At 45.6% G+C, this 23,421-nt stretch overlaps 1 protein-coding gene across 2 annotated transcripts in view; it reads right to left on the bottom strand.

Moving 5' to 3' along the window:
* Nucleotides 1-688: 688 nt before the first annotated feature.
* Nucleotides 689-23,421, bottom strand: part of EFCAB11 (EF-hand calcium binding domain 11) — a 170,143-nt gene continuing 147,410 nt past the window's right edge. For both annotated transcript variants that reach the window (XM_006061492.4, XR_003112207.3), the window contains one exon: nucleotides 689-900. In XM_006061492.4, coding sequence (XP_006061554.1) covers nucleotides 819-900 — 82 coding nt within the window. In that variant the 3' untranslated portion in view covers nucleotides 689-818. The remainder of the gene's footprint in view (nucleotides 901-23,421) is intronic.

The raw sequence follows: 23,421 nt of genomic DNA, 5'->3' as shown, positions 1-23,421 counted from the left end.
CAAATCCTTGCTGCACCCTATTCTTCCTCTGTGTACAGCTGGAGAAGACTTACTAATTACAGCCCAATCTGTAGCTCGGTCTTACACAGCTAGTGCTCTAGGGCCATTTTTTGATGATGATTTTGATGAATGCTGATGATACATGTAGACTTCCCAGGTGGCTCGTTGGTGAGGAATCCTCCTGCCAAGCAGGAGAAGGGTTTGATCCCTGAGTTGGGAAGATCCCCTGGAGAAGAAAATGGCAACCCATTCCAGTATCCTTGCCTGGGAAATCCCATGGTACCTCTTCTTAGAGAAGTCTGTAGTCTTTTTTTCCCAAAGCCTTGCTCAGGGCTTGGAAGACAGTCAACACTCAGTACGTGCACGTGCTGTTATTTGACCAACCGACGCTGAACGCACGAAGGAAACCGGCACTGGTGGCAGGAGAAACCCCCTCTCCTCGGGGGCTGGGACCTGCTGAGGGCCGGGGAGCCTCTGGGTGGGTGTCGAGGACCAGGAAACTAGGGAGCCTCCCTGCCTGTGATGCGGGTGGGAGTTGGGGGCAGCAAGTGAAGAGGAAGGGTTGGGGACGACCCCAGCGGCAGTGCCAGCAGCAGCCGAGCTCAGGGCTAGGGCCACATGGAAGAAAATGACTTATAAGCATAACAGCCACCTCTAGGAGTCCGAGACGCAAGCAGTCGTGAGCATCTGAAGACCATATAAAGAGTTTAATGGAAGGTATGCAGTATGACACCATCGCTAGGGTGGAATCTGACATCTCTTTACATCACCATCTATTCTGGTCTCCGCAGAAGTTGCATACAAGCAGCACACCATAATTACGCTTGCTTTTGTCCAGAGTTCATGGCATATTCGAAGTCTTTAAAGCTGACATGACCATCTGAGTCTTGATCTACTTCCCTGGAAAATGAAACAGAAAGTGATTTACGGTGAGTTTCATCCTACTTCCGCACTTCATTTCTCTATCTTATCTGCGGGAAGGCTGAGGTCAATGGCTATCCTATTTTTTTTTCCTTGCATTGATAATACCTAAGGAGAGAAGGAAAGGAAAAAGTATTTATTAAAACCTACAGAAATGATATATTCAATACATTTAAAGGAATATCACCAAACGCACAAGTTATAATTTTTATATTAAAAAAGGCAGGAGTGATGGTTTTTCTAGCCATCCTGCAAATTTTTTCTGTGATATGTCAATAAACATACATGCATCTGGCAACCAAAAAAGCAAGGCAGGAGGCTGCAAAGAAGAGGAGAGTTTATTTGGATTCTGGAAGAACTGCAATTCGGGAAATACAAACTTGGGTAACCCTGAAAGTAAAAGCTGCCCGGCGACAACTGTGGTCGGCTCTGACTCAAGCCGGAAAGCACTGTCCTTGAGGACTCACAGGTTGTTTCAGGGTAAGAGTCCAGAAAGCATCCTGAGTTTCTGGAAGGTGTTCTGGATGGCAAAGGACCTTGATGTCCGCAAGTCACACTTCCTTACTGGTCTCCTGGCCCCATGGCAGAGAGCTCTTAGCAACACCAACGCCATTTTATTTTTCCCATCATACATTGCACAACAGAAGTGTGGAGTAAACAATTAAGAGGTAAGAAAAACCTTTTGGGGGACTTATCTGGTGGTCCAGTGGCTGACTCCCTGCTCCCAGTGCAGGGGCCCTGGTCAGGGAACTAGATCCAAAATGCCAAAACTAAAAGACCCTGCATGCTACTGCTAAAAGAGATCCTGCAGGCCACAGTCAAAACAAAGAGAGCTCATGCTCGACAAGGAAGATTCCACAGGCCGTAACTGAGACCTGAAGCAGCCAAATGAATAAATATTTTAAAAAAGGAAAAACATTTTGGGAGTAAATAACTATAGTGCCTGGCATCTTGCCTCGCACTGCCTTCATCTCACTGAATCTGTGCACAGACGCAGGATGGGCCCGTTCTGCAGACACTGATGTTCAATGTGCTGGTAGGATCACTGTGTTGGTAACAGACATGAAACTCAAGTCAGGATGGTTAAATTCCCAAATGTGGGCTTTACACTCTCTTCCACACATCTCTCTATGTAAATAGGATGTTCCAGACGGAAGTAGTTGTGTTGCAATTACCACACAGCTAACTCAAGCTCCAGAAGTTTTCACTGACTTCATTCGTGGCCTCGGAAGCTCTGTTAATTCCTCACAAACACCCGATAAGCTTTTCTGAATCCTAGGAAGAGAGGTGAAGGCATGAGCCTCTGACTGGTCGGCTGAGGGTGTGGGTGGCCTCAGCTGGGTTGTGCCTGTGTCCCTAGGGCCACAGAGACAGGGGCATTGCTCCTTTGAACAGGGAGCAGAGAAATGGCGCTCAGGCCCCCTGGTCAACATAACACACGGCAGAGGGAGAACATCGCGGTGTAAGCAATGCGTTCAGCTGCTACCGGGAGAGCAGTGCTTCCTTTAAGCGTGTGTCTGAGGGGCAACTGTTGAGCTGTGGTCACAGCTCCTCTTTGGGGCGCATTCTAAAACAATGCATTACGTGCCTTATGTGGTGCTCCTGGGTTGGCGCAAACTCTATTTTGTTGAAACAGCAAATGGTATCAACCAGGACAAAGGGCTTTTTAAAGCAAGGACTGGTCCAAGTAACAGAGCCACTAATCACTGTAATAGTTTTAAAGCAGGCTTTTAAAATATTGAATTCTAAAATAAACTTTCTGAATATTTCATGCCAAAGTCTCTGAAGTCTATAACGGTATGGGATAGAGTGATAATAATTTTTCATTCTTTTGAAGTAAAGAAAAAGCCCTACTTCTCTGCCCCAGGGCAAAACCATGTTGCAGCATGTTAGTGTGAAATGACTGCAGACTGTGGGCCCATTATTCTTGCTACTTCTTTTGGTGAAATATACGTGACAATTTCATGCTGTACAGGACCAAAAGCGGAATGTCGGATCTCTTCTAAGGGATTAGAAATAATCAGTATCACATGCTACTGACTACAGAGTATAAATCATCCCCTTTATTAAATTAGATAATTGAAGATTCTTAATATTGCCTAAGTATTTTTCCCCAAGGAATTGGATTAGATAAATGGCCTTTTTTCTTTCCACTCTGAACTGGCATGATTGAACTCTAAATCTCATACGGTGAGTTAAGTGGATAACTTAGAAAAGTAATATTTAGGGTAAACTGTTTCTATATATATGTGTGTGTACATTTATTCACTTATTGAGATGCTGAATACTTGTAGAAAAGGAAACCCCTTTGCCTGATTCTCTCAGTAAATAACCTTTTTGTAATTGCATTAACTTTTTATTTTTCTTGCTGTCTTTGCCAAAGCTTCCCATCATAACATGATTACGGTATAACCAAGAGGTATTAGAATGGGAAAGTTTATTCATAAAGTTTGGAGTGGCATTTTTATAATGAATGGAGGAGCATCATGTTTATATTTAGAATGAGACATGGTAAAATACCCTCTTCTGACTTCCCTTCCTCATCACATACGTATCACGGTCGTCTCAAGGAGAATGACGAGGAAATTCACATTTCAGAGCTATACTTTTAAAAGCTAAAATACTGTTTTTCATTGCAGACGGCATTATTCCAAAGAAGGAAGCTCTCACAGCACCCACACTCAGATTGCTGTGTGATGGAAGAGCAGATGTGCTGGTGGGCAGAATCGGTGGTGCTGAGGAGACGAAGCCGATGTCATTATGCAAAAAGGTTCATGCTTTCTGTTTACACTGTTTAACCCTAAAAGGAGTACACTCTCCTTCTGAAACCAGAGTGTGCTCTCTTGGCGTCACTGACACACATTCAGCACTGAAATATTCCACCTCCAACTAGAAATAAATGCTGGGAAGGCAAGAACTTTCTCTTGTTTGCTGCAAGGTCCCCATCTCTTGGCCCACAGTCGGCAATGACTGTTTACAGAGTGAATGAATTTGTGGAATAAGTGAATCTGGGGAGACAGTGGACAACATTGTGGAATATCTACTGCCTCCCCGGAGGTTTGGGGGGATTAAAGAAAGTACGTCATCACTGTTTTTACAGAGTTGAAATCCTAGGCAGAGACATAACACTCTGATGGTGGCACCTAGGAGCCATCGCTCAGGGACCCATAAGGAACGGTCAGTCATGGTCTCCATGCCCAACCGCATTTTGTAAACACAGACCAGATGCAAGAGTCCAAGTGAGAGATAGACTCGAAAAACTGAGGTTGCCTAGACAAGCAGTGAATGGAAGGAACCCCTTGAGTGTCAGGCTGAACAATAAGAGACAAAGAGCGGGAAGTTGGAAACTGTAGTGAAACACTGGACACGTCTGCATCTGACCTGCCCTACAGCTGAGCCCAAGCACTTGAAGCCACTTAAGTAGCTGCTCTTTTACTGGACATAGGAATATATGTGTATATATATACACACACACACATGAAATATAAGCCTGAACACACACACACACACACACACACCTCCCTGGTGGCTCAGTTGGTAAAGAATCCACCTGCAATGCAGGAGACCCTGATTCGATCCCTGAGTCGGGAAGATCTGCTGGAGAAGGGCTAGGCTACTGGCTCCAGTATTCTTGGGCTTCCCTGGTGGCTCAACTGGTAAAGAACCTGCCTGCAATTCGGGAGACCTGGGTTCGATCCCTGGGTTGGGAAGATCCCCTAGAGAAGGGAAAGGCTACCTACTCCAGTATTCTGGCCTGGAGAATGCCATGGACTATACAGTCCATGGGGTTGCAAAGGGCTGGACATGACTGAGTGACTTTCACTTTGACACACACACACACACACACACACAGGCTTATATTTCACAGCTGGCTTTTTAAAGGAATGAACAGTTTATAAAGATAGATGAAAGGAAAATAAATTGCCATGAACAACAGTAACTGCCTTCTAGACATGTAAAGCCAGTTAAATTAAAGACTTTTTGATTTGCTCGTTTCTGAGATGCAAAGGGAGAGCTGGAATTGATCTGGGGAGTAGGAACTCCAGAGGGTTGAACTGCTCTGTGTAACTCAGTATGAACATTTTAGGACCATCTGGGTGGAGGAGATGACAAGAAAGATAAGAGAGGGAATTTCCCGGTGGTCCAGTGGTTAAGACATCAACTTCCCACTTCAGGGGGCACAGGTTCAATTCCTGGTCAGGGAACTAAGATCCCGAATGCCATGTGGTGAGGAGAAAAAAAGAGAGAAGATGCAAGAAGAAGGACCTACTGATGGGTGGGGAGGAGGCTGGGATGCAGTGAGAGGAGAAATGGCCCAAGAAAGGCCCTGTGCTCAAAAGGCCCTTAATTAACTGCTACGTTTATGTGGACTCGGAGGTTGTTTGTGTTGCATGTCATGACGTGTCTTTTATCTTCACCAAGGACTGTGACAGCCACACAGTCTGAGAGGGGACGGTGTGGTTGCGGTGTGTGCACTGAGTCTGGCAGAGGATGGAGTTCGGCGATGAGTGCAGTCTGAGTGGCTGCAGTAGAGAGCAGGAGAAGTCAGTGGCGGGTGGGAAGATGACCCATCAACTGAACGAGCTCAGAGAGAAATGAGAACTCAGAGCCACAGGCCTTCCAGAAACTTGCAAAACCTTATAAAGTGCTGCAACATTGCACAGGGAGTGGAATGGGAGCTCCAGGCAATCCTATCTGGACTTTGAAGGACGGAGGACGCAGGGTGCCAGTGCCATACACTGAGAACTTCAGGCAGGTCTACACTCTGTCCACTCAGCTGAATCCCAACAGTTTTCTTATCTGTTAAAATTCTGACATTTTTTGGACTTGTCAGATAAGTGGTTGTAATTACTTCTATCACCATAAGCTTTAGCATTTGTCTTTGTACATCCTGATTTGTTAAGCAAGATTCTCTCTCCTTTTTGGGATGTGGCGTGGGCTTAGCCCAGACGAGATGTTTCCCTGTGATCTAAAGGCTAAGTAGTCCCCACCTTGAAGGAGCCAAGGTTCAGCTGTACTGCTGCTCTAACATTATATTCTAGAGAAAAACAGGTTGTTTTTAAACTTAAAAAAGACATAAACAGCAAATGTTTCTCACAAGTAGTACATGTTCCTTGTGCAACAATATTTATATCATACCAATGTCTTTTAAGGGGCTTCCCTGGTGGCTCAGAAGTTAAACAATTTGCCTGTAATGCAGGAGATGTGGGTTCAATCCCTGGGTCAGGAAGATCCCCTGGAGAAAGGAATAGCAACCCACACCAGTATTCTTGCCTGGAGAATTCCATGGACAGAGGAAGCTGGCAGGCTACAGTCCATGGGGTCACAAAGAGTCGGACACAACTGAGAGGCTGACACTTTTAACAATTTCTTGTAATGTTTTGAAAATGCTTTTCATTGTAAAATAATTCACAAGTGCCCCATTGCTAGGTCTCCAAAGTCAGATTTCAAATCAGAGTACGTGCTTTTGCTAAAGTTACTTAAAAAAAAAAAAAAAAAAAAAAAAAAGGAAGGAGAGAAACAAACAGGGAAGGAACTGAAACAATGGAACATTCTCTATTGAAATGATGTAGAGACTATAAAAGTTATGTTTTTATGTGGAAACAAGAATAAATACTATGTATATTATAACTGTAATCTCATAAACATTTATATTCATTTGGGCAGAAGTGGAAGATTATAAACTAAACACAAGTTTGTTTTATGGGCTGTTTTGGATTAAAATATTCTTTAGTATTGATATCTTTTTCAACTGAAGGAGTATTTCCTTTCTTTTTGGTCTGAATTTTCTAAACAAGTGACCTTGTTTCACAACGTCTAAATCTTCATTAGAGCAGGATTTCTCAATCTCGGTGCTGTTGACATTTGGGGCCGGATCACTCTCTGCCATGAGGGCCGTCAGGCCTGCACGCTGTAGGGTGTTTAGCAGCATCCCTGGTTTCTACCCATCTGATGCCAGGAGGACCCTTCCCCACTGGGACAGTCAAAACTTTCTCCAGATGTGGCCAGGTGTCTCCTGGGAGGGCTGCGGGACAAAACCATCCCTGGTTGAAAACCACAGAGCTAGAATACGTGAACCGTGAACTTCCAGATGTTCAAGCTGGTTTTAGAAAAGACAGAGGAACCAGAGATCAAATTGCCAACATCTGCTGGATCATAAAAAAGGCAAGAGAGTTCCAGAAAAACATCTATTTCTGCTTTATTGACTATGCCAAAGCCTTTGACTGTGTGGATCACAATAAACTGTGGACAATTCTGAAAGAGATGGGAGTGCCAGACCACCTGATCTGCCTCTTGAGAAACCTGTATGCAGGTCAGGAAGCAACAGTTAGAACTGGACATGGAACAACAGACTGGTTCCAAATAGGAAAAGGAGTACGTCAAGGCTGTGTATTGTCGCTCCGCTTATTTAACCTATATGCAGAGTACATCATGAGAAACACTGGGCTGGAAGAAGCACAAGCTGGAATCAAGATGGCCAGGAAGAATATCAGTAACCTCAGATATGCAGATGACACCACCTTCAGAAAGTGAAGAAGAACTAAAGAGCCTCTTGATGAAAGTGAAAGAGGAGAGTGAGAAAGTTGGCTTAAAATTCAACATTCAGAAAACTAAGATCATGGCATCTGGTCCCATCACTTCATGGGAAATAGATGGGGAAACAGTGGAAACAGTGGCTGACTTTATTTTTTTGGACTCCAAAATCACGGCAGCTGGTGAGTGCAGCCATGAAATTCAGACACTTACTTCTTGGAAGGAAAGTTATGACCAACCTAGATAGCATATTAAAAAGCAGAGACGTTACTTTGTCAACAAAGGTCCGTCTAGTCAAAGCTATGGTTTTTCCAGTAGTCATGTATGGATGTGAGAGTTGGACTATATAGAAAGCTGAGCACCCAAGAATTGACGCTTTTGAACTGTGGTGTTGGAGAAGACGCTTGAGAGTCCCTTGGACTAAGGAGATCCAACCAGTCCATCCTAAAGGAGATCAGCCCTGGGTGTTCATTGCAAGGACTGATGTTGAAGCTGAAGTTCCAATACTTTGGCCACCTGATGTGAAGAGCTGACTCATTGGAAAAGACCCTGATGCTGGGAGGGATGGGGGCAGGAGGAGAAAGGGACGACAGAGGATGAGATGGTTGGGCGGCATCACCGACTCGATGGACATGAGTTTGAGTAAACTCTGGGAGTTGGTGATGGACAGGGAGGCCTGGTGTGCTGCGGTTCATGGGGTCGCAAAGACTAGGACACGACAGAGCGACTAAACTGAGGTGAGAGGAGCCAGAGGTGGAGCCATTCTCTGGAACATTCCAGCTACATCTACACTTACTAGAAAACTGCTTTAAAGACACTCCCTGGCCCCAAACAAGTGATTTCGGGGCAGGGGAGGCACCCGTGTTTCTTGGCTGGATTAAGCAGATAGTTGCCTCAGTGCTCTGCCCCACCGACACCAAGGTTTTGGTGGAGCCCAGAGGAGACCTCAGGGGAGGCAAGGCCTCGGGGGTGATCTGAGCCAGCGGCGGGCACGTCTGTGTTCGCAGCGCACAGGCGGGCGGCCGGCGATTACTCCGAGTCACTGGGATAGTCACATGAGTGTTGGAAGTTGATGCCCCATTTAGCTCACCTGAAACATGGATGAGAAATTTAACGCGGAGGCCAAGACTGAGACGAGAAAAGTTTTCTGAGTGGAACTTGAGGAGTGTGGGGGAAAGGGAGAGAGGCCCTCTTTTTCTCTGATTCTTCACGGAGTAATTTAAAGGAAAAAAGTCAAAACTGCCGTTATGTTAGCGTCCGAGCTGCCATACTGACTGAACGGTGAGCGCTAAAATGGCCGTCCCAGCGAGGAGCCCGTGCGGGGCGCGAGCGGAGGCCCTGGAGGCCGGCGCCGTCAGCCCGCGAGCCCCGCCGGCGCCCGCCGGTCCTCCCCGCCCGCGCGCTCGCCTCCTTGTCGATGACAGGCCTGTGGGGCTCGGCGGCCGTTCATTCTACCTCGTTAAAGACGCGTGTTAAGGGAAGCCCCTCAGACGCACAGGAAGCCGGAAGAAGCGTTTAGCCGGCTTCCGGTCTTCGGCGGCTCCCTCCGCGGCTGTGCCTGGCGCCTTCCCGCCCCGCCTCTCTCGCCGCTCGGCTTTTGCTGCAGTGCCTCCCACGTGCTTCCAGCCGTCCACCAGGGCCCTCACCCCGGGGCGGCCCTCACCCCGGGGCGGCCCTCCCCGCACAGTCGCAAGTATGAAAAAAGGCGGTAACGCCCCCTGGGTGATTCTTGACCCGTGAGGGGACAGGTGTCAGTGGATAGTCACTTTCCCTTGGTCCTTCTGGGGTGGCTCTCTGGACTCAGGGAAGCCCTCCTTCACCTCAGGCTTGCCCTCACTCACCGGTCCACCCTTGCTCCCCGAGGCTGTACCCCAAACAAGCAACCTGCGCGTAGCCCTCATCTAAAGCTCTGCCTTCAGGAAGATCTCAGGCTGACATGGAGGAAAGTTTGAGAGAGGAAGTTCTCACGGGCATTTAAATTGCCATCAGCGGTAGCATGTCACAGCAGAGTCTCGTTCAGGTAACAGGGAACTCACTATTGAAACAGATCAGTTTCTTCTCTTCGGGAACTGACTTTTAGAGCAAATTAAATATTGCCTTTCAGAAGAGCTCTGAAGTTTGAAGTTTCAAGCAATTTAAACGCCAAGGACAGCCAGAAAAAGAGAATCTGCTCTTCATTGTCTCATGTGCATGTCTTATTTAATACTATTTAGTCTGCCAACAATACATGGTATTTAGACTTCAGGTGAGTAGTTTAGTTCTTCACTTTCTGCCGTAAGGGTGGTGTCATCTGCATATCTGAGGTTAGTGATATTTCTCCCGGCAATCTTGATTCCAGCTTGTGCTTCTTCCAGCCCAACGTTTCTCATGATGTACTCTGCATAGAAGTTAAATAAGCAGGGTGACAATATACAGCCTTGACATACTCCTTTTCCTGTTTGGAACCAGTCTGTTGTTCCATGTCCAGTCCTAACTGTTGCTTCCTGGCCTGCATATAGGTTTCTCAAGAGGCAGGTCAGGTGGTCTGGTATTCCCATCTCTTTCAGAATTTTCCACAGTTTATTGTGATCCACACAGTCAAACGCTTTGGCATAGTCAATAAAGCAGAAATAGATGTTTTTCTGGAACTCTCTTCCTTTTTCCATGATCCACCCTTATGGCAGAAAGTGAAGAGGAACTAAAAAGAAAAAGCCTCTTGATGAAAATGAAAGAGGAGAGTGAAAAAGTTGGCTTAAAGCTCAGCATTCAGAAAACTAAGATCATGGCATCTGGTCCCATCACTTCATGGGAAATAGATGGGGAAACAGTGGAAACAGTGTCAGACTTTATTTTTCTGGGCTCCAAAATCACTGCAGATGGTGATTGCAGCCATGAAATGAAAAAGACGCTTACTCCTTGTAAGGAAAGTTATGACCAACCTAGATAGCCTGTTCAAAAGCAGAGACATTACTTTGCCAACAAAGGTCCGTCTAGTCAAGGCTATGGTTTTTCCAGTGGTCATGTATGGATGTGAAAGTTGGACTGAGAAGAAAGCTGAGCGCTGAAGAATTGATGCTTTTGAACTGTGGTGTTGGAGAAGACTCTTGAGAGTCCCTTGGACTGCAAGGAGATCCAACCAGTTCATTCTAAAAGGAGATCAGTCCTGGGTGTTCTTCGGAAGGACTGATGGTAAAGCTGAAACTCAAGTACTTTGGCCACCTCATGCGAAGAGTTGACTCATTGGAAAAGACTGATGCTGGGAGGGATTGGGGGCAGGAGGAGAAGGTGACAACAGAGGATGAGATGGCTGGATGGCATCACCAACTCGATGGACATAAGTTTGGGTGAACTCTGGGAGTTGGTGATGGACAGGGAGGCCTGGCGTACTGCGATTCATGGGGTCATAAAGAATCGGACACGACTGAGCAACTGAACTGAACTGAACTGTAGATCGTGTATTCCTCAATATAAGAGTGTTCTTCTGCCTTCTGGACACAGAGGTGTATCTGTGGACTGGTTGTGGGCAGGTGGTGGAATTGGCCACTTAGGATGAACTATGGAGGATAAAAGGCAGACCAGGAAGAAAGGATGACACAAGCCAGGCAAAACTCTGGCCTCCTTAGGACCAGGTTCTGCCTACTAAATGAGAGACACAGTGCATGCTGTTGGTTACTTCCCCGTCACCTGTGCTACTCAGCTGTGTGGTTTGGGTGAATGGATCCCCACCCCAGGTTCTGGAAGTGGGATCCCACTGGTTTAAGCCAACCAGTTTAATCCCACTCTCCTTACTATAGTGACTGGTTTGAGGGATCATTGGCTACTTAGGACATGACATTCCTCCTCTGACCACTGCTGATGGGTAAAGAGTTGTGTGCATATGTGCTCAGCAGTCAGTTGTGTCTGACTCTTTGTGACCCCATGGACTGTAGCCTGCCAGGCTCCTCTCTGTTCCTGGGGTTTCTCCAGGCAAGAATACTGGAGTGGGTTGCTATTTCTTACTCCAGGAGATCTTCCTGACCCAGGGATTGAACATCTCCTGCGTCTCCTACATTGGCAGGTGGATTCTGGGTAAAGAGTTGGGTCAATCATAATGAAGCCTGGGCATTTTGTTTGTCAGCTAAGAAGAAGCTCTCTCACTGGACAGCTGGGATGCAGAGATGACATGACCTTACAGCCGTCATTTTCCTGACACAAGAGTACAACTTCCATAACAGTTCTCTGAGTCACTGATCTAAAAATTTATGCACCTGCTTTTCATGATCAATTATCAGCCTGAAAATGGTGCTACATACAGTGAAGGGAAGAGTCAGAAGAATTACAGAGTGAGCTGGAGCCTAATCAACCAGGCCTGAAGCATGCCCAGTTTCAAAACTCTTAGTTACATGATCCAATAAGTTCCCTGGGTTGTTCAAAGCAGTCTAAAAAGTATTTTCTAGTACGTGCAAATAAAAGCATCCTGACATGTCAGGTATCCCACCTGAAATCTTTTCTAAACTTTGCAATATCTGGAACTTTGTAGCTATAGAGTAGACACTCATAAGTTCAATAGTTTTGAAATAATTATTCCATTTTGAAAGAAACCCTGAAATAACTCAGATTTTCCCTTTGGGTGCTATCTGAAGATGCTGGATTAGTCTCCATAATTCTGCATTCTAAAGAAGTTACTTTCTCACTGCAATCCAACAAAAATCTTTGTTTACACTGCCTTAGCTGTGATTATGTGCTGAAGGAAGCTATTGATGGGACCAATATGGTTTTTTCCTAAACAGTGACAGAATAGATTCTCCAGTCCAAGGAAAAAAAAGAGAAAAATGGATGGGAAATGCAGTCACAGCTGGCAAAAGTGATTAACCATAAATAATGACTCACTTTTTCCTATTTACTAGGTTTTTAAAACAAGGAGTCTTATTTAAAGCTAGAGGTATTTTAAAAGGAGGAAAGAATGTACTTTCAGAATGTCTGATTATTGACCACTTGTGCACATGTGGATAAATGCAATCAGCATGTAGCCCAAAGTCTCATTTCTGGCAGAGTTTCATATCCCTTCTCTATAAGTGCTTGAGCAGAACCACTAATACACAGTGACTTGATCTTTTTACTCAGTTTGAGTCTCTGGGAAAGAAGTTGTGATGGCAGGAAATAGCTTATGTCAGAGAGCTTTAGGGATAAAGAACAAAAGCCAAAGTGAGTCTCTCTGAACTAATAATAAAAAAAGTCTGGATCCTATAGTTTTGGGTCGCTAGGTCCTCTGTCCCCCCGCATGCCATATCTGTCTAAGAGGCCTGCTCTCAGCACAGCAGGGAGCGGTGCGGCCCCCGGAAAAGGCCCAGGAGTGAGCTTTAGTCTCGGCGAGGCTGGGCGACCCTGGGCAAGTGTCTCAGCTGCTGTGAATTCCAAGCTGCTCGCTGGTCGAGCGAATGGCTGGGCTATGACTGCTAAGCTGATACAGCTCTACATTGCGATAAATCCACGCTGGATCTCAATCTACTACTAGTGTATTTGTACCAAAAGTCTAAAATGGCAAGCCAACCCCCAACCAGCCATTTTTAGCTTTTAAAAAGTAGTTTTGAGTCTTCAACCCTGCGGACAGGTGTAAAGATCCATAAACATGTATAAATATAAATAGGAAAAAAAAAGATCCTGCCTTCAACAGTGTGAAATATGAATGGAGAGAAAGCCATTTCTATTTCAAATATATAATCACTTCAGCTGAGATATCTAGTATCATTGTGAACTTGATTATGAGATAAAAGAAGTGGGCCAGAGATGGCAATCATTTAATCTCTTAAGAACAGCTCTTCTGAAGAGCTTTTCACACTATGCTCCATAGACTTCTAGCAGGTTATGATCTGGCTAGAAAGAAAGCATAATGATGAGGAAAATTATGTTTTCAATAACACATGCTTTTACAGTACAAGTCCTTCCACAAAGGAGGCAATAAAATGAACTCTGACCACTTTAACAGATGGCGTAATGGCTCTGTGCACAGATGTGGCCTCTCTGAAAACAACAAGTTCATAGCCTTGATTGGAGGTTTAGGAATGAGATGAACTTTCAAGTGTGATGTAGGAAAGATTACATACTTCCAGAAAAGAAAGCTGAGTATTAGTGGGTTCAGATGCTTGGAGAGATGGGCTAAAAGAATAAAGCTTAATGAGCTTCATTTTGCTAATGCAACAAATAGAGTTGAAGATGAAATATGAACTCTAAACATCGAGCCATTTATAAATGCCCTGCTGATAATGCTGTTAGGCCCTGTCGGATAGGGAAGCTTGCTTTTTCAAAAGCATACTTCCTCGGAGTCAGAAAACACCAATTGTCAGGTGATGCTTATTTTCCCCAGTAGTATGATGTTTTTGAGTAGAATATATCTTTCATAATACATGTTAGGGGGACTGTGGAATTTTTTGTTTCCTTATTTGTGCTTTCCTTTTTTAAGGAAGACAGATAAATTGAATCTAAAGTTTATCTGGATAAAGAAATATGCCAGGAGAATATTTTTTCCAAAAAATAATAATGATATCAAAACAAAATATAAAGCCTCAGTGTGCTTATGGCCCAGGAATTAATGAATGAGAATGGCATCCAGATACACATATATACACACACATACGTGGGAATTCAGCAGTGATCAAAAGAGGCATTTCAAGTTGGTGGGGATAAAACAAGTTGGTAGGAAAAGGAGCTGGGATCATTGACCCTCTGTTTATCCACTTTGGGATGGCTGGAGTCTGTTTCCATGGCAGAGTCTGCTATGTGTTCAACAAAACTTGTTTCCTTTTCTTCCTGAGAACATAGCTAAGCCACATTTTCCAGCCTCCCTTGCAATTAGATGCCACTGGGAGTTCTGGCAACAGAATGATAATAATATAATAATATAGAAAGAAAGAATATCCATTGTTCCTTCTAATTAAAAGCCCTCGCATTTCAAAGGAGTGAACAGGACCTGACAGTCACCCCAGGGACTGTGGCATGGCCAAATTCTGAAAGATACTCTCATCCTGTGTTAGCAGAGACGCACCAGTAATCCAAGGGATTAATTCTATATATTAATAACTTGGTTATAGGAACATTGTTTGAAAATTCTATCAAGTCAGGGCGTAGTGTTATTTTTCTCACTAAATGAAGAGTACAGGAATTTATAAAAATTAAGATTTTTAACTGTTCACACTCCAGTTTTAAATAATCCATTTGGGAAAAATAAGATTTCACCTCTCAGGCCACTTTTCAGTGATGCGCGTCACTGAGCCAGTGGAAAACCTGGCCTTACTTCTGCATAATTATAATAAATTATTGATGGCTTTGTTTACAACATACTCTCAGCATGTAAAAACTCTGGGTCTGTGGACAATAATAAGCAACATTAAAAAAATGAAACGTTTCATAATGAAACAATTCCCTCAGGTTATCAGAAGAAGCCTGTTCTTCAAAGGTCACCTGTAACAGCAAAGGCACACCAAATGGAAGGAACACGAGGGCTTTTCCTAGGAGAATTTCAGCCAAAAGAGATGAAGGTTCAGAGGGCACATGGCAAATGTTTAGGAAATTGGGAAACGCAAAGAGAATGAACATGGCCAAATCAACCAAATGCTAGGCTAAGATCAAGGGGCCCCCAAGTCCAAGCGCAGAGAGAGCACTTGAGCACTGAAACCTGCTAGCAGACAGGACTTCTTTCCCTGAAAGACTAGCTCCCAAGGTTAGTGTGAGGATGGGGGAAGAAGAAGGGATGCCCCTCTTCCCCCAGCCTTAATGAGGCCCCACAAAGTGCACGACCCTCTTGTCCTGCTAGACCTGTCCCCGCCTGCCCAGGACTGACAATCCACTCTCCAGGGGATGACCACAGTGCCGGAAGCCGGCGTGACATTTGCCTTCCAGAGTGGGTGGGAGGGCCAGGGAGAGTCTTCAAAGGTTTTAGGCTGAGAACACAAGCTGGCTCATGGTGGGGTTTCAGTAATGTGTAAATCACATTAGGACTGTGTGTGTGTGTGTGTGTGTGTTGTGGTTGCGCTGGGGCTCTTCCTAGCCTTGGGAAGAAACCGGACTCGCCCATAAACGGCCCCAGCAATACGGATTTCAGGGATTCAAATTACTGGCCCCATCCAGTGTGACATTTTCCTCCCATTATCCAGTCTCTCCTGCCTCCAGGCAGGGCCACATCATTGATTATGGAGTATTCCAGCCACTAAAAAAGATCCCGACGATCATTAAAGACATTAAGTGCTGATCGGTGCTGGTGGAGTGAGTTAAAAGGTTCGTGCCCTTCTAGTAACAACTCCACGGGGCTATTTCAGGATATTTATTAAACAAATTAAGTATTTACATTATGCTCCAGCACAGAGGCAGAGGCACTGAGTGCCTGAGTACGAGAAGATGAAACCAAGAGAAGTTATGTTGGGGAAACTGTTTTTCCAGTTTCCTAGAATTGGGGGCTGAGGACGCACTGACTTTTGGGAACAAGTCTGCATTAGGCAGGCATCAGCGGTGTCCCCGTGCCCACCTACACACAACTTTTTTATGTAGCTGAACCAAGGGACCAGGAAAAATTCATCACAATCCCAGGTGTTTTCCTTCTGGGTATACAGTCTATGTCTTAGAAAGTGGTGATTAAGGACTAGAAAAAGGGGCTTAGTAAAGAATATCTGAGTTAGTAAAGAATCCACCTGCAATGCAGGAGACCTGGGTTCAATCCCTGGGTTGGGAAGATCCCCTGAAGAAGGGAAAGGCCACCCACTCCAGTATTCTGGCCTGGAGAATTCCATGGACTTCACCCCATAGTCCATGGGGTCACAAAGCGTTGGATACGACTGAGCGACTTTCACTTTCAAGGACTAGAAAGACAATTAAGGAAATCTTCAAAGCCTAAATGAAATGGGTCTACTCCTACAATTCCCCCCTCAAATTAAAAATTTTAATGCCATAATGATGATGAACCTAATCTAAAAGTATTTTCTTGGCCTATGGTGCTATGGTTTCCTGTGGTAAAGGAATCCATGTTTTTCAAATACCGTGATAGTCCATGAATGTTAGGCCCTCTGCATTATATTATGATTTGTTTTCCTCCTCACTTGACTGTAAACGTGCAGTCTTTACATTTTATCACATTTTTATTACATTTGATTCACTGTGTGGCTCTTAGGCTTGACACAGTGCTCGGCACACACTGGCATCCAAGGAGCACATGCTGTATTGAACATGTGAATAGGAAAGTTTGGAAATGGGAGAAAAGCAATATCACTCTCTCTCTAACAGTCTTAAAGCAATTGCTGTGATCTCTGTGGCACTCTGCTTTCTGATTAGGGTAAGAAATTCTGTGTCCTGCTAATTTACATGTACTAGAAACATGTACCCCCCATCATTATAGTCTTGATTATTTCCACTTTAATGGCTGTATATGATTTCATCCTCTGGAGTAGCAAAGGCAACCCACTCCAGTTTTCTTGCCTGAACACTCTGTGGACAGAGGGGTCTGGCAGGTACGGTCCATGGAGGCGCGAGAAGTGGTACACCACTGAGCAACTGAGTACATGTGGCATTACCAAATGGATCTATAGTAATTTGCATGTCTGCTGGACTTTGGAAATGCCCTGGTCTTTCTGCTTTTATATCTGTGCCAATGAACACATCCATTAAAAACCTTCTCTTAGAAGTAGATTCTTGAGGACTTCCCTGGTCGTGCAGTGGATAAGAATCTGCCTGCCAGTGTAGGGGACATGGGTTCAGTCTCTGGTTTGGGAAGATTCCACATGCCACGGAGCAACCAGGCCCATGTGATACAACTCCTGAAGCCTGCGTGCCCTGGAGCCCGTGCTCCGGAACTGGAGAGTAGTTCCTGCTCGCTGCGCCTAGGGAAAGCTCACACAAAGCAAGCAAGACCCAGCACAGCCAAAAATAGATACATAATAAAACTTTAAAATTATATTAAAAAGTAGATCCTTGAGTTCATTTATTTATTCATCAGATACACCCTAAAAGCCACTATGAACCAGGAGCATTAGGTGCTGAAGACGTAGGGGTGAGCCAAAAAGAAACAGAGTCCCTTGCAGCTTTTAGTCCAGACAGGGAGGGAATTAAATAATTAAATAGGAAAGTAGAATCACCGGTGTGCTAAGTGTCTTGTGCTCTGTGTGCTGTGCTTAGTCGCTCAGTCGTGTCTGACTCTGCGACCTCCGTGGACTGCAGCCCGCCAGGCTCCCCTGTTCATGGGGATTTTCCAGGCAAGAATACTGGTGTGGGTTGCCATGCCCTCCTCCAGGGGATCTTCCCAACCCAGGGATCAAACCCAGGTCTCCTGCATTGCAGGCAGATTCCTTACCATCTGGGCCACCAGGGAAGCTGAGCACCTCGGGAGAGAGAGAGAAGGCGCCATGAGAGGGCAGGATAGAGGAGCCGGGCCCGGACGTCAGGGAAGTGGTACCTGAGGAAGTGGATGGGGTTGAGGTCGGAGTTAAGAGTTAACAGGGAGGTACAGGGCAGGGAAGAGCTGTCCAGCAGAGAGGACAGCATATGCAAGGGCCTCGAGGCAAGAGACAGCAAGTACATTGAAGGAATTGGAAGAAGCCGTGCGGCCAGAGTACACAGGATGAGCATGGAGCCCAGTGACCCTGCAGGGTGACTGAGATCGCTGAGGGCCTGGTGGGCCACTTAAGGACTCTGGCTGTAATCCAAAGGGCTATAGGAAGTTGCTGAACTGCTTCGGGGAGAGGGCTAATGTGCTTAAATCAACATTTTAAAAGTGCATCCTTGCTGAGGTGGGCAGACTAATGGCCCTCCAAAGATGTCCGTGTCTGAATCCCTGAAACGTGCAGTTATGTTCCATGGGAAAGCTGGGAAAGGGTTGTATTGAGAGATAGAATTAAGGTCATTGACCTTACAACGGGAGGTTATTCCTAGACTATCCAGGTGGGCCCCATGTAATCTCAAGGTCCTTAAAGATGGAAGAGGGAAGGAGGAGGCTCAGTAAAGAGTCAGAGAGAGACTGGAAGGTGCTAAGCTGCTGGCTTTGGACATGGAGGAAGGTACCATGAGCCAAGGAATGCAGGTGGCCTGCAGAAGCTGGAAATGACTCTTCCCCTAGAGCCTCTGGGTGCAGTGTGGTCCTGCTGACATCTTGATTTTGGCCCAGCGAGGCCCATTTTGGATTTCTGGCCTCCAGAACAGAACGCTGACAAATGTGTGCTAAGTCACTACGGCTGGGGTGATTGGTTACCGTAGTTGTAGGAGACTAATACGAGGGAGGAGAGCGTGAGTTTGGCTTTGGACAGTTAAGTTCTGGATGTCCTCCGCGAAAAGAGTATGGACATTTGCGAGTATTCATCTGTTAGCTACTTTTCTAATACGTTGTTGTTGTTTAGTTGCTAGGTCCTGTTCGACTCTTTGTGACCCCGTGGACTGTAGCCCGCCAGTCTTCTCTGTCCATGGGATCTCCCAGGCAAGAATACTGGAGAGGTTGCCGCTTCCTTCTCCAGGGGAGATTCCCGATCCAGGGATCAAACTTGCATCTCCTGCCTTGGCAGGCAGATTCTTTACCACTGAGCCACCAGGGAAGCCCTTCTCTAATAAGTGACATGGTACTTTTTTTTGGCCACACCCACAGAATATGGGATCTTAGTTCCTCAACCAGGGATAGAACCTATGTCCCCTGCATTGGGAGCATGGGGTCTCAATCACTGGACTGCCAAGGAAGTCCCATCAGTTACGTGATTTTTAAATAAATCTGACTTTTCAGGATTCCAGTTTTATGTTACATTTAGAGTCACTTCTACTTCTAAATCTCTGAGCGTATAAGCTTGAAAAGAAACAAATATATTTTTCCCTTAGATTCTTGTCAGTACTTGGCAATCATTGGGGGGAAAGTGGTATTAAAAACACTGGATCTAAACTAAAGGGGGAAAATATTCCATTAAAAAGGTAGCCCTTATATAAAATTATCTTAAAATACTTTAATAAAAAATGTGTTGAATTTATATAAAGAAAGCGACAAAATTCCACTGAGACATACAAAAGGATATTTTTAAATGTCCATATGTGTATTTCTGGATGGGAAGACGAACACAGTAAAGATGCCAAATTCTTCCCAATTAATTTATAGACTGAATTTATAGACTGAATTTATAGACTGAATTTATAGACTGAATTTATAGACTGAATGCAATTTTTATCAAAACCCCAAAGGGAGGTTTTTGGAACTCCACAAAAATGATTCTACCATTCATCTGGAAAATAAATAGGCAGGAAGAGCCAAGAACAATGTGAAAACAAGAAATACCAGGTTTCAGAACATATCAGAAGAACTGGGGTCGGGGGAGTGTGTTCCTGGTGTTAGAATGTGGGAAGAGAGAGGATCACAGCCTGGAAAGATCCCCTGGTATGTAAAAGAACTCAACACAGAATGTGATAATCGAGGCATTTTATGCGAACAGAAAATATCTATTATAACCAATGATAAAGGGGAAACTGGCAAGCAAATTAGAAGCACAAGTGTTCAGATCATGACCCCATGCTAAATACACAACTAAATCCCAAAGCACTAAACAATCTGAAAATTCAAACCAACCAAGAAAATGGAAGTGGGTATTAACCTGGTCTCTAGGTGCAGAAAGCTTTCTCAGTATAAAAACACTGGGAAAAATTGTGAAGAAAAAGATCACGAGTTTGAATACATGAAAACTTAAAATTTTGTGGATCAAAAAATCATTATAGAAATTAAAGGAAAACAGCACACTGGGAAAATAGCTGTGATAAAAATGGAAATGGGTAAATATTCTCATAAAGAAGAGAAAATAGTCCAATGACATGGATAGGTAATTCACAGAAAGGGGAATAGAAAGAGCTAATCAACATGTGAAAACGTTCAATATTACTAGCAATCAGGGAAACACAAAAATCAGATACTGTTTTCACCTATTAGCTTATCAAAGACTTGAAAAATAAATAGCATTCAGTCATCAGTGAGAGCACAGAGGGCGGATGCTGAAAGAGGCAGTGTCGTTTTCAATGAGGCAATTTAGTAAGAAGAGCCAGGAGTCCTAAAACTGAAAAAAACCAAGTTCATACTCTTCAGTATGGTCTTCCCCAAACTCTCTGAAGGAAATCACAGTGTGAACAAATATGTTGATTGCAGGGCTATTTGTGGGGCTTCCCAGGTGGCACTAGCGGTAAAGCAGCCACCTGCCAGCAGGAGACAAAGAGACGTGGTCTACCCCCTGGGCCAGAAGACGGGCATGACAACCCACTCCATATTCTCGCCTGGAAAACCCCACGGGCGGGGAGCCTGTCGGGCTACAGTCCACGGGGCCACAAAGAGTCGGACAGGACTGAAGCGACTTCCCAGGCAGGCAGGGCTGTTTAGAAACTGAAAACAGCAAAATGGTTGAAAAGCATGGGGCCTAAAATTCATTTATTTTAACAAAAATGTGGAGAGCAACAAAAAAGACCACATACTAAAATATTAACAACAGTTGTTCCTGATTTGCTAGGAATGTGGTTGGTTTCTATTCTCTTTTTCTTACCTTTTTCCATTTTGGAAATAAGTGTACAAGAAGTATTTGTTACTTTTGTAATCAGATCTCTTCCCCCACCATACACATGCACAAGACCACTCTCCCCAACCACACACACATGCACACACACATACACACATGCCCGAGCCCTCAGCACACACACACACACACACACACACACACACACGCGCCCTCAGCGCGTGCGCACACACACATGCAAATGCCCGTGCCGTCAGCACACACACACACACACGTGTGAGCCCTCAGCGCGCACACACACACGCAAATGCCCAAGCTGTCAGTGCACACACACACACACACACACGCAAATGCCTGAGCCGTCAGCACACACACACACAGACACACACACACACGTGCGAGCCCTCAGCACACACACACACACGCAAATGCCCAAGCCGTCAGCGCACAGAGACACACACATGCGAGAGCACACACACACACACATGCAAATGCCTGAGCCATCAGCACACACACGCGCACGCGCACACACACGTGTGAGCCCTGAGCGCGCGCCCACACACACGCACGCAAATGCCCAAGCCGTCAATGTGCACACACAGACACAGACACACACACGCGAGAGCCCTCAGCGCACACACAAACACCTCTTCTCTACTTTGCCAGCTTCCCACTGCTCGCAATCATTCAGTTCAGTTCAGTTCAGTTGCTCAGTCGTGTCCGACTCTTTGCGACCCCATGAATCGCAGCACGCCAGGCCTCCCTGTCCATTAGCTAAGGGGAAATCTGTGGTTGATAAAATCATCCTGTGAGTGATGGCCAACAAAGGAAAAACACTGATGAGCACTTGGAGGGCTTAGGTGATGGGAGTGCACAAGAAAGGGAGGAAAGCAACGATGTTCGGGACAGCACTGATGGAGGGACCCGCGTGCTCGAACGAACGCGGCCCGCAGTCTGCGGCCAGCATGCGTCCCTCCGGGTTTTCCTTCTGTGACTGCATGGGCTGGCTGACCAGCGCACTTGACACTCTTTACAAGAAATACATCCCCGGACGAAGTTTTCCTGAAATCAGCTCCCAGCTGGGAAGGAAAACAAAACACAATCTTTTCTTAGTTTGACTTAAACCGCAGGCACAGGGAGGAAGCGAGCCTGAACTGCGCGCTTGGCCTTCTCGCCTCTGGGGCGACGCACAGAAGAGGCGCGCTGAGATGGGAGCGCTCCGGCCCTCTGTTCTTCCCCGTCCGGCTCTGCGCCCCGCCCGCCGGCCGGCGAGCCGGGCTGCGCTGACGACTCAGACCTGCCCCTGTCCGCGCCGCGTGCTCCGGGCCCCGGGGAGACCAGGCCTGACCTGCCCGGGGTGCATCCCGGTTCCACCCTCCGCCCAGAGTAAGAGCACGGAGGCATGCTTTTCCTTTCAGAGACTGTAGAAATCGCTCAGCTCACTCCATTTCACGGAGGAGGAAAGTGAGGCTCAGAAGCGCCAGTCAGCTTTCCTAAACTTACACATCCAGCTGGCAACAAAAGCAGATCAGAAACCCGAGTCCCTTGATACAGAGCACAGTCCTGCGCACAGCTAATGATAATTCTGGGCTTTCTGCGACCAGGAACACCTTTGTCAGAAATCCACGTGGCTCCTACTTTCCTTGTTTAGTGGCTAAGTCCTGTAGGACTCTTTTGCGACCCCATGGACTGGAGCCCACCAGGCTCCTCTGTCTACAGGATTTCCCAGCAAGAATACTGGAGCAGGTTGCCATTTCCTTCTCCAGCGGATCGTCCTGACCCAGGGATAGAATCCATGTCTCCTGCGTTGGCAGGCGTTTCTTTACTGCTGAGCCACCAGGGAAGAGAGGTTGTATATTACATAGAAAGAACACCAGCAGCTCAAAGCTCCCTACGCCCTGCATGTAGTACCAGGAACCAGGCTCTGGGAGTCCTGTTTCCAACTCCTTGATGACTCTCACTTTATGTGTGGACATGGGATAAACTCTGGGATGAGGATCCTTTGTTGCGCAATCAGCCAAGCTGTTCACAGTCATACAGAATTACTGGCTGAGCAAGACCTGGGCCTGGAAGGCCCTAGACCATGACATCACACTGAGTGTCCTCCCCAGAACTCCAGAGAACATTCCAATAATTTGGGGCTGGGAAAAGAAAGCACAAAAACATTTCAAAATATTAGTGCTTCAGAATTATGTAGTTAGGGCGCAGTTGAAAATTTTCCATTGAAGTTCTTAATTACGTTTTTCTCTCACAAATGCCAGGTTGTCCTTAAGAAAAGAGCCCTTAGCAAAATTTGAGTAAGAGAAACACTGGCATCAAAATTAGAGAATTCCATCATAAAATGTTTTTTAATTAATGCTACATAGATAGGTATAAACTTGAGTTTTGAGCACTGGTGAGGAAGTGAATGATTAGAGGCGAGTGACTGCTCCTGGAGCGTCCTGGAAATTAGAGTTTTGATTGATTTGACAGAGCATCTAACTGGAAGAGTAAAAAGTGGTGAGGACCA

This window comes from Bubalus bubalis, chromosome 11 (genome assembly GCF_019923935.1).
Source record: "Bubalus bubalis isolate 160015118507 breed Murrah chromosome 11, NDDB_SH_1, whole genome shotgun sequence".
NCBI classification, from domain to species: domain Eukaryota; kingdom Metazoa; phylum Chordata; class Mammalia; order Artiodactyla; family Bovidae; genus Bubalus; species Bubalus bubalis.
Note: the sequence above shows the minus strand (reverse complement) of the source record. Positions and strands in the feature narration are given on the sequence as shown.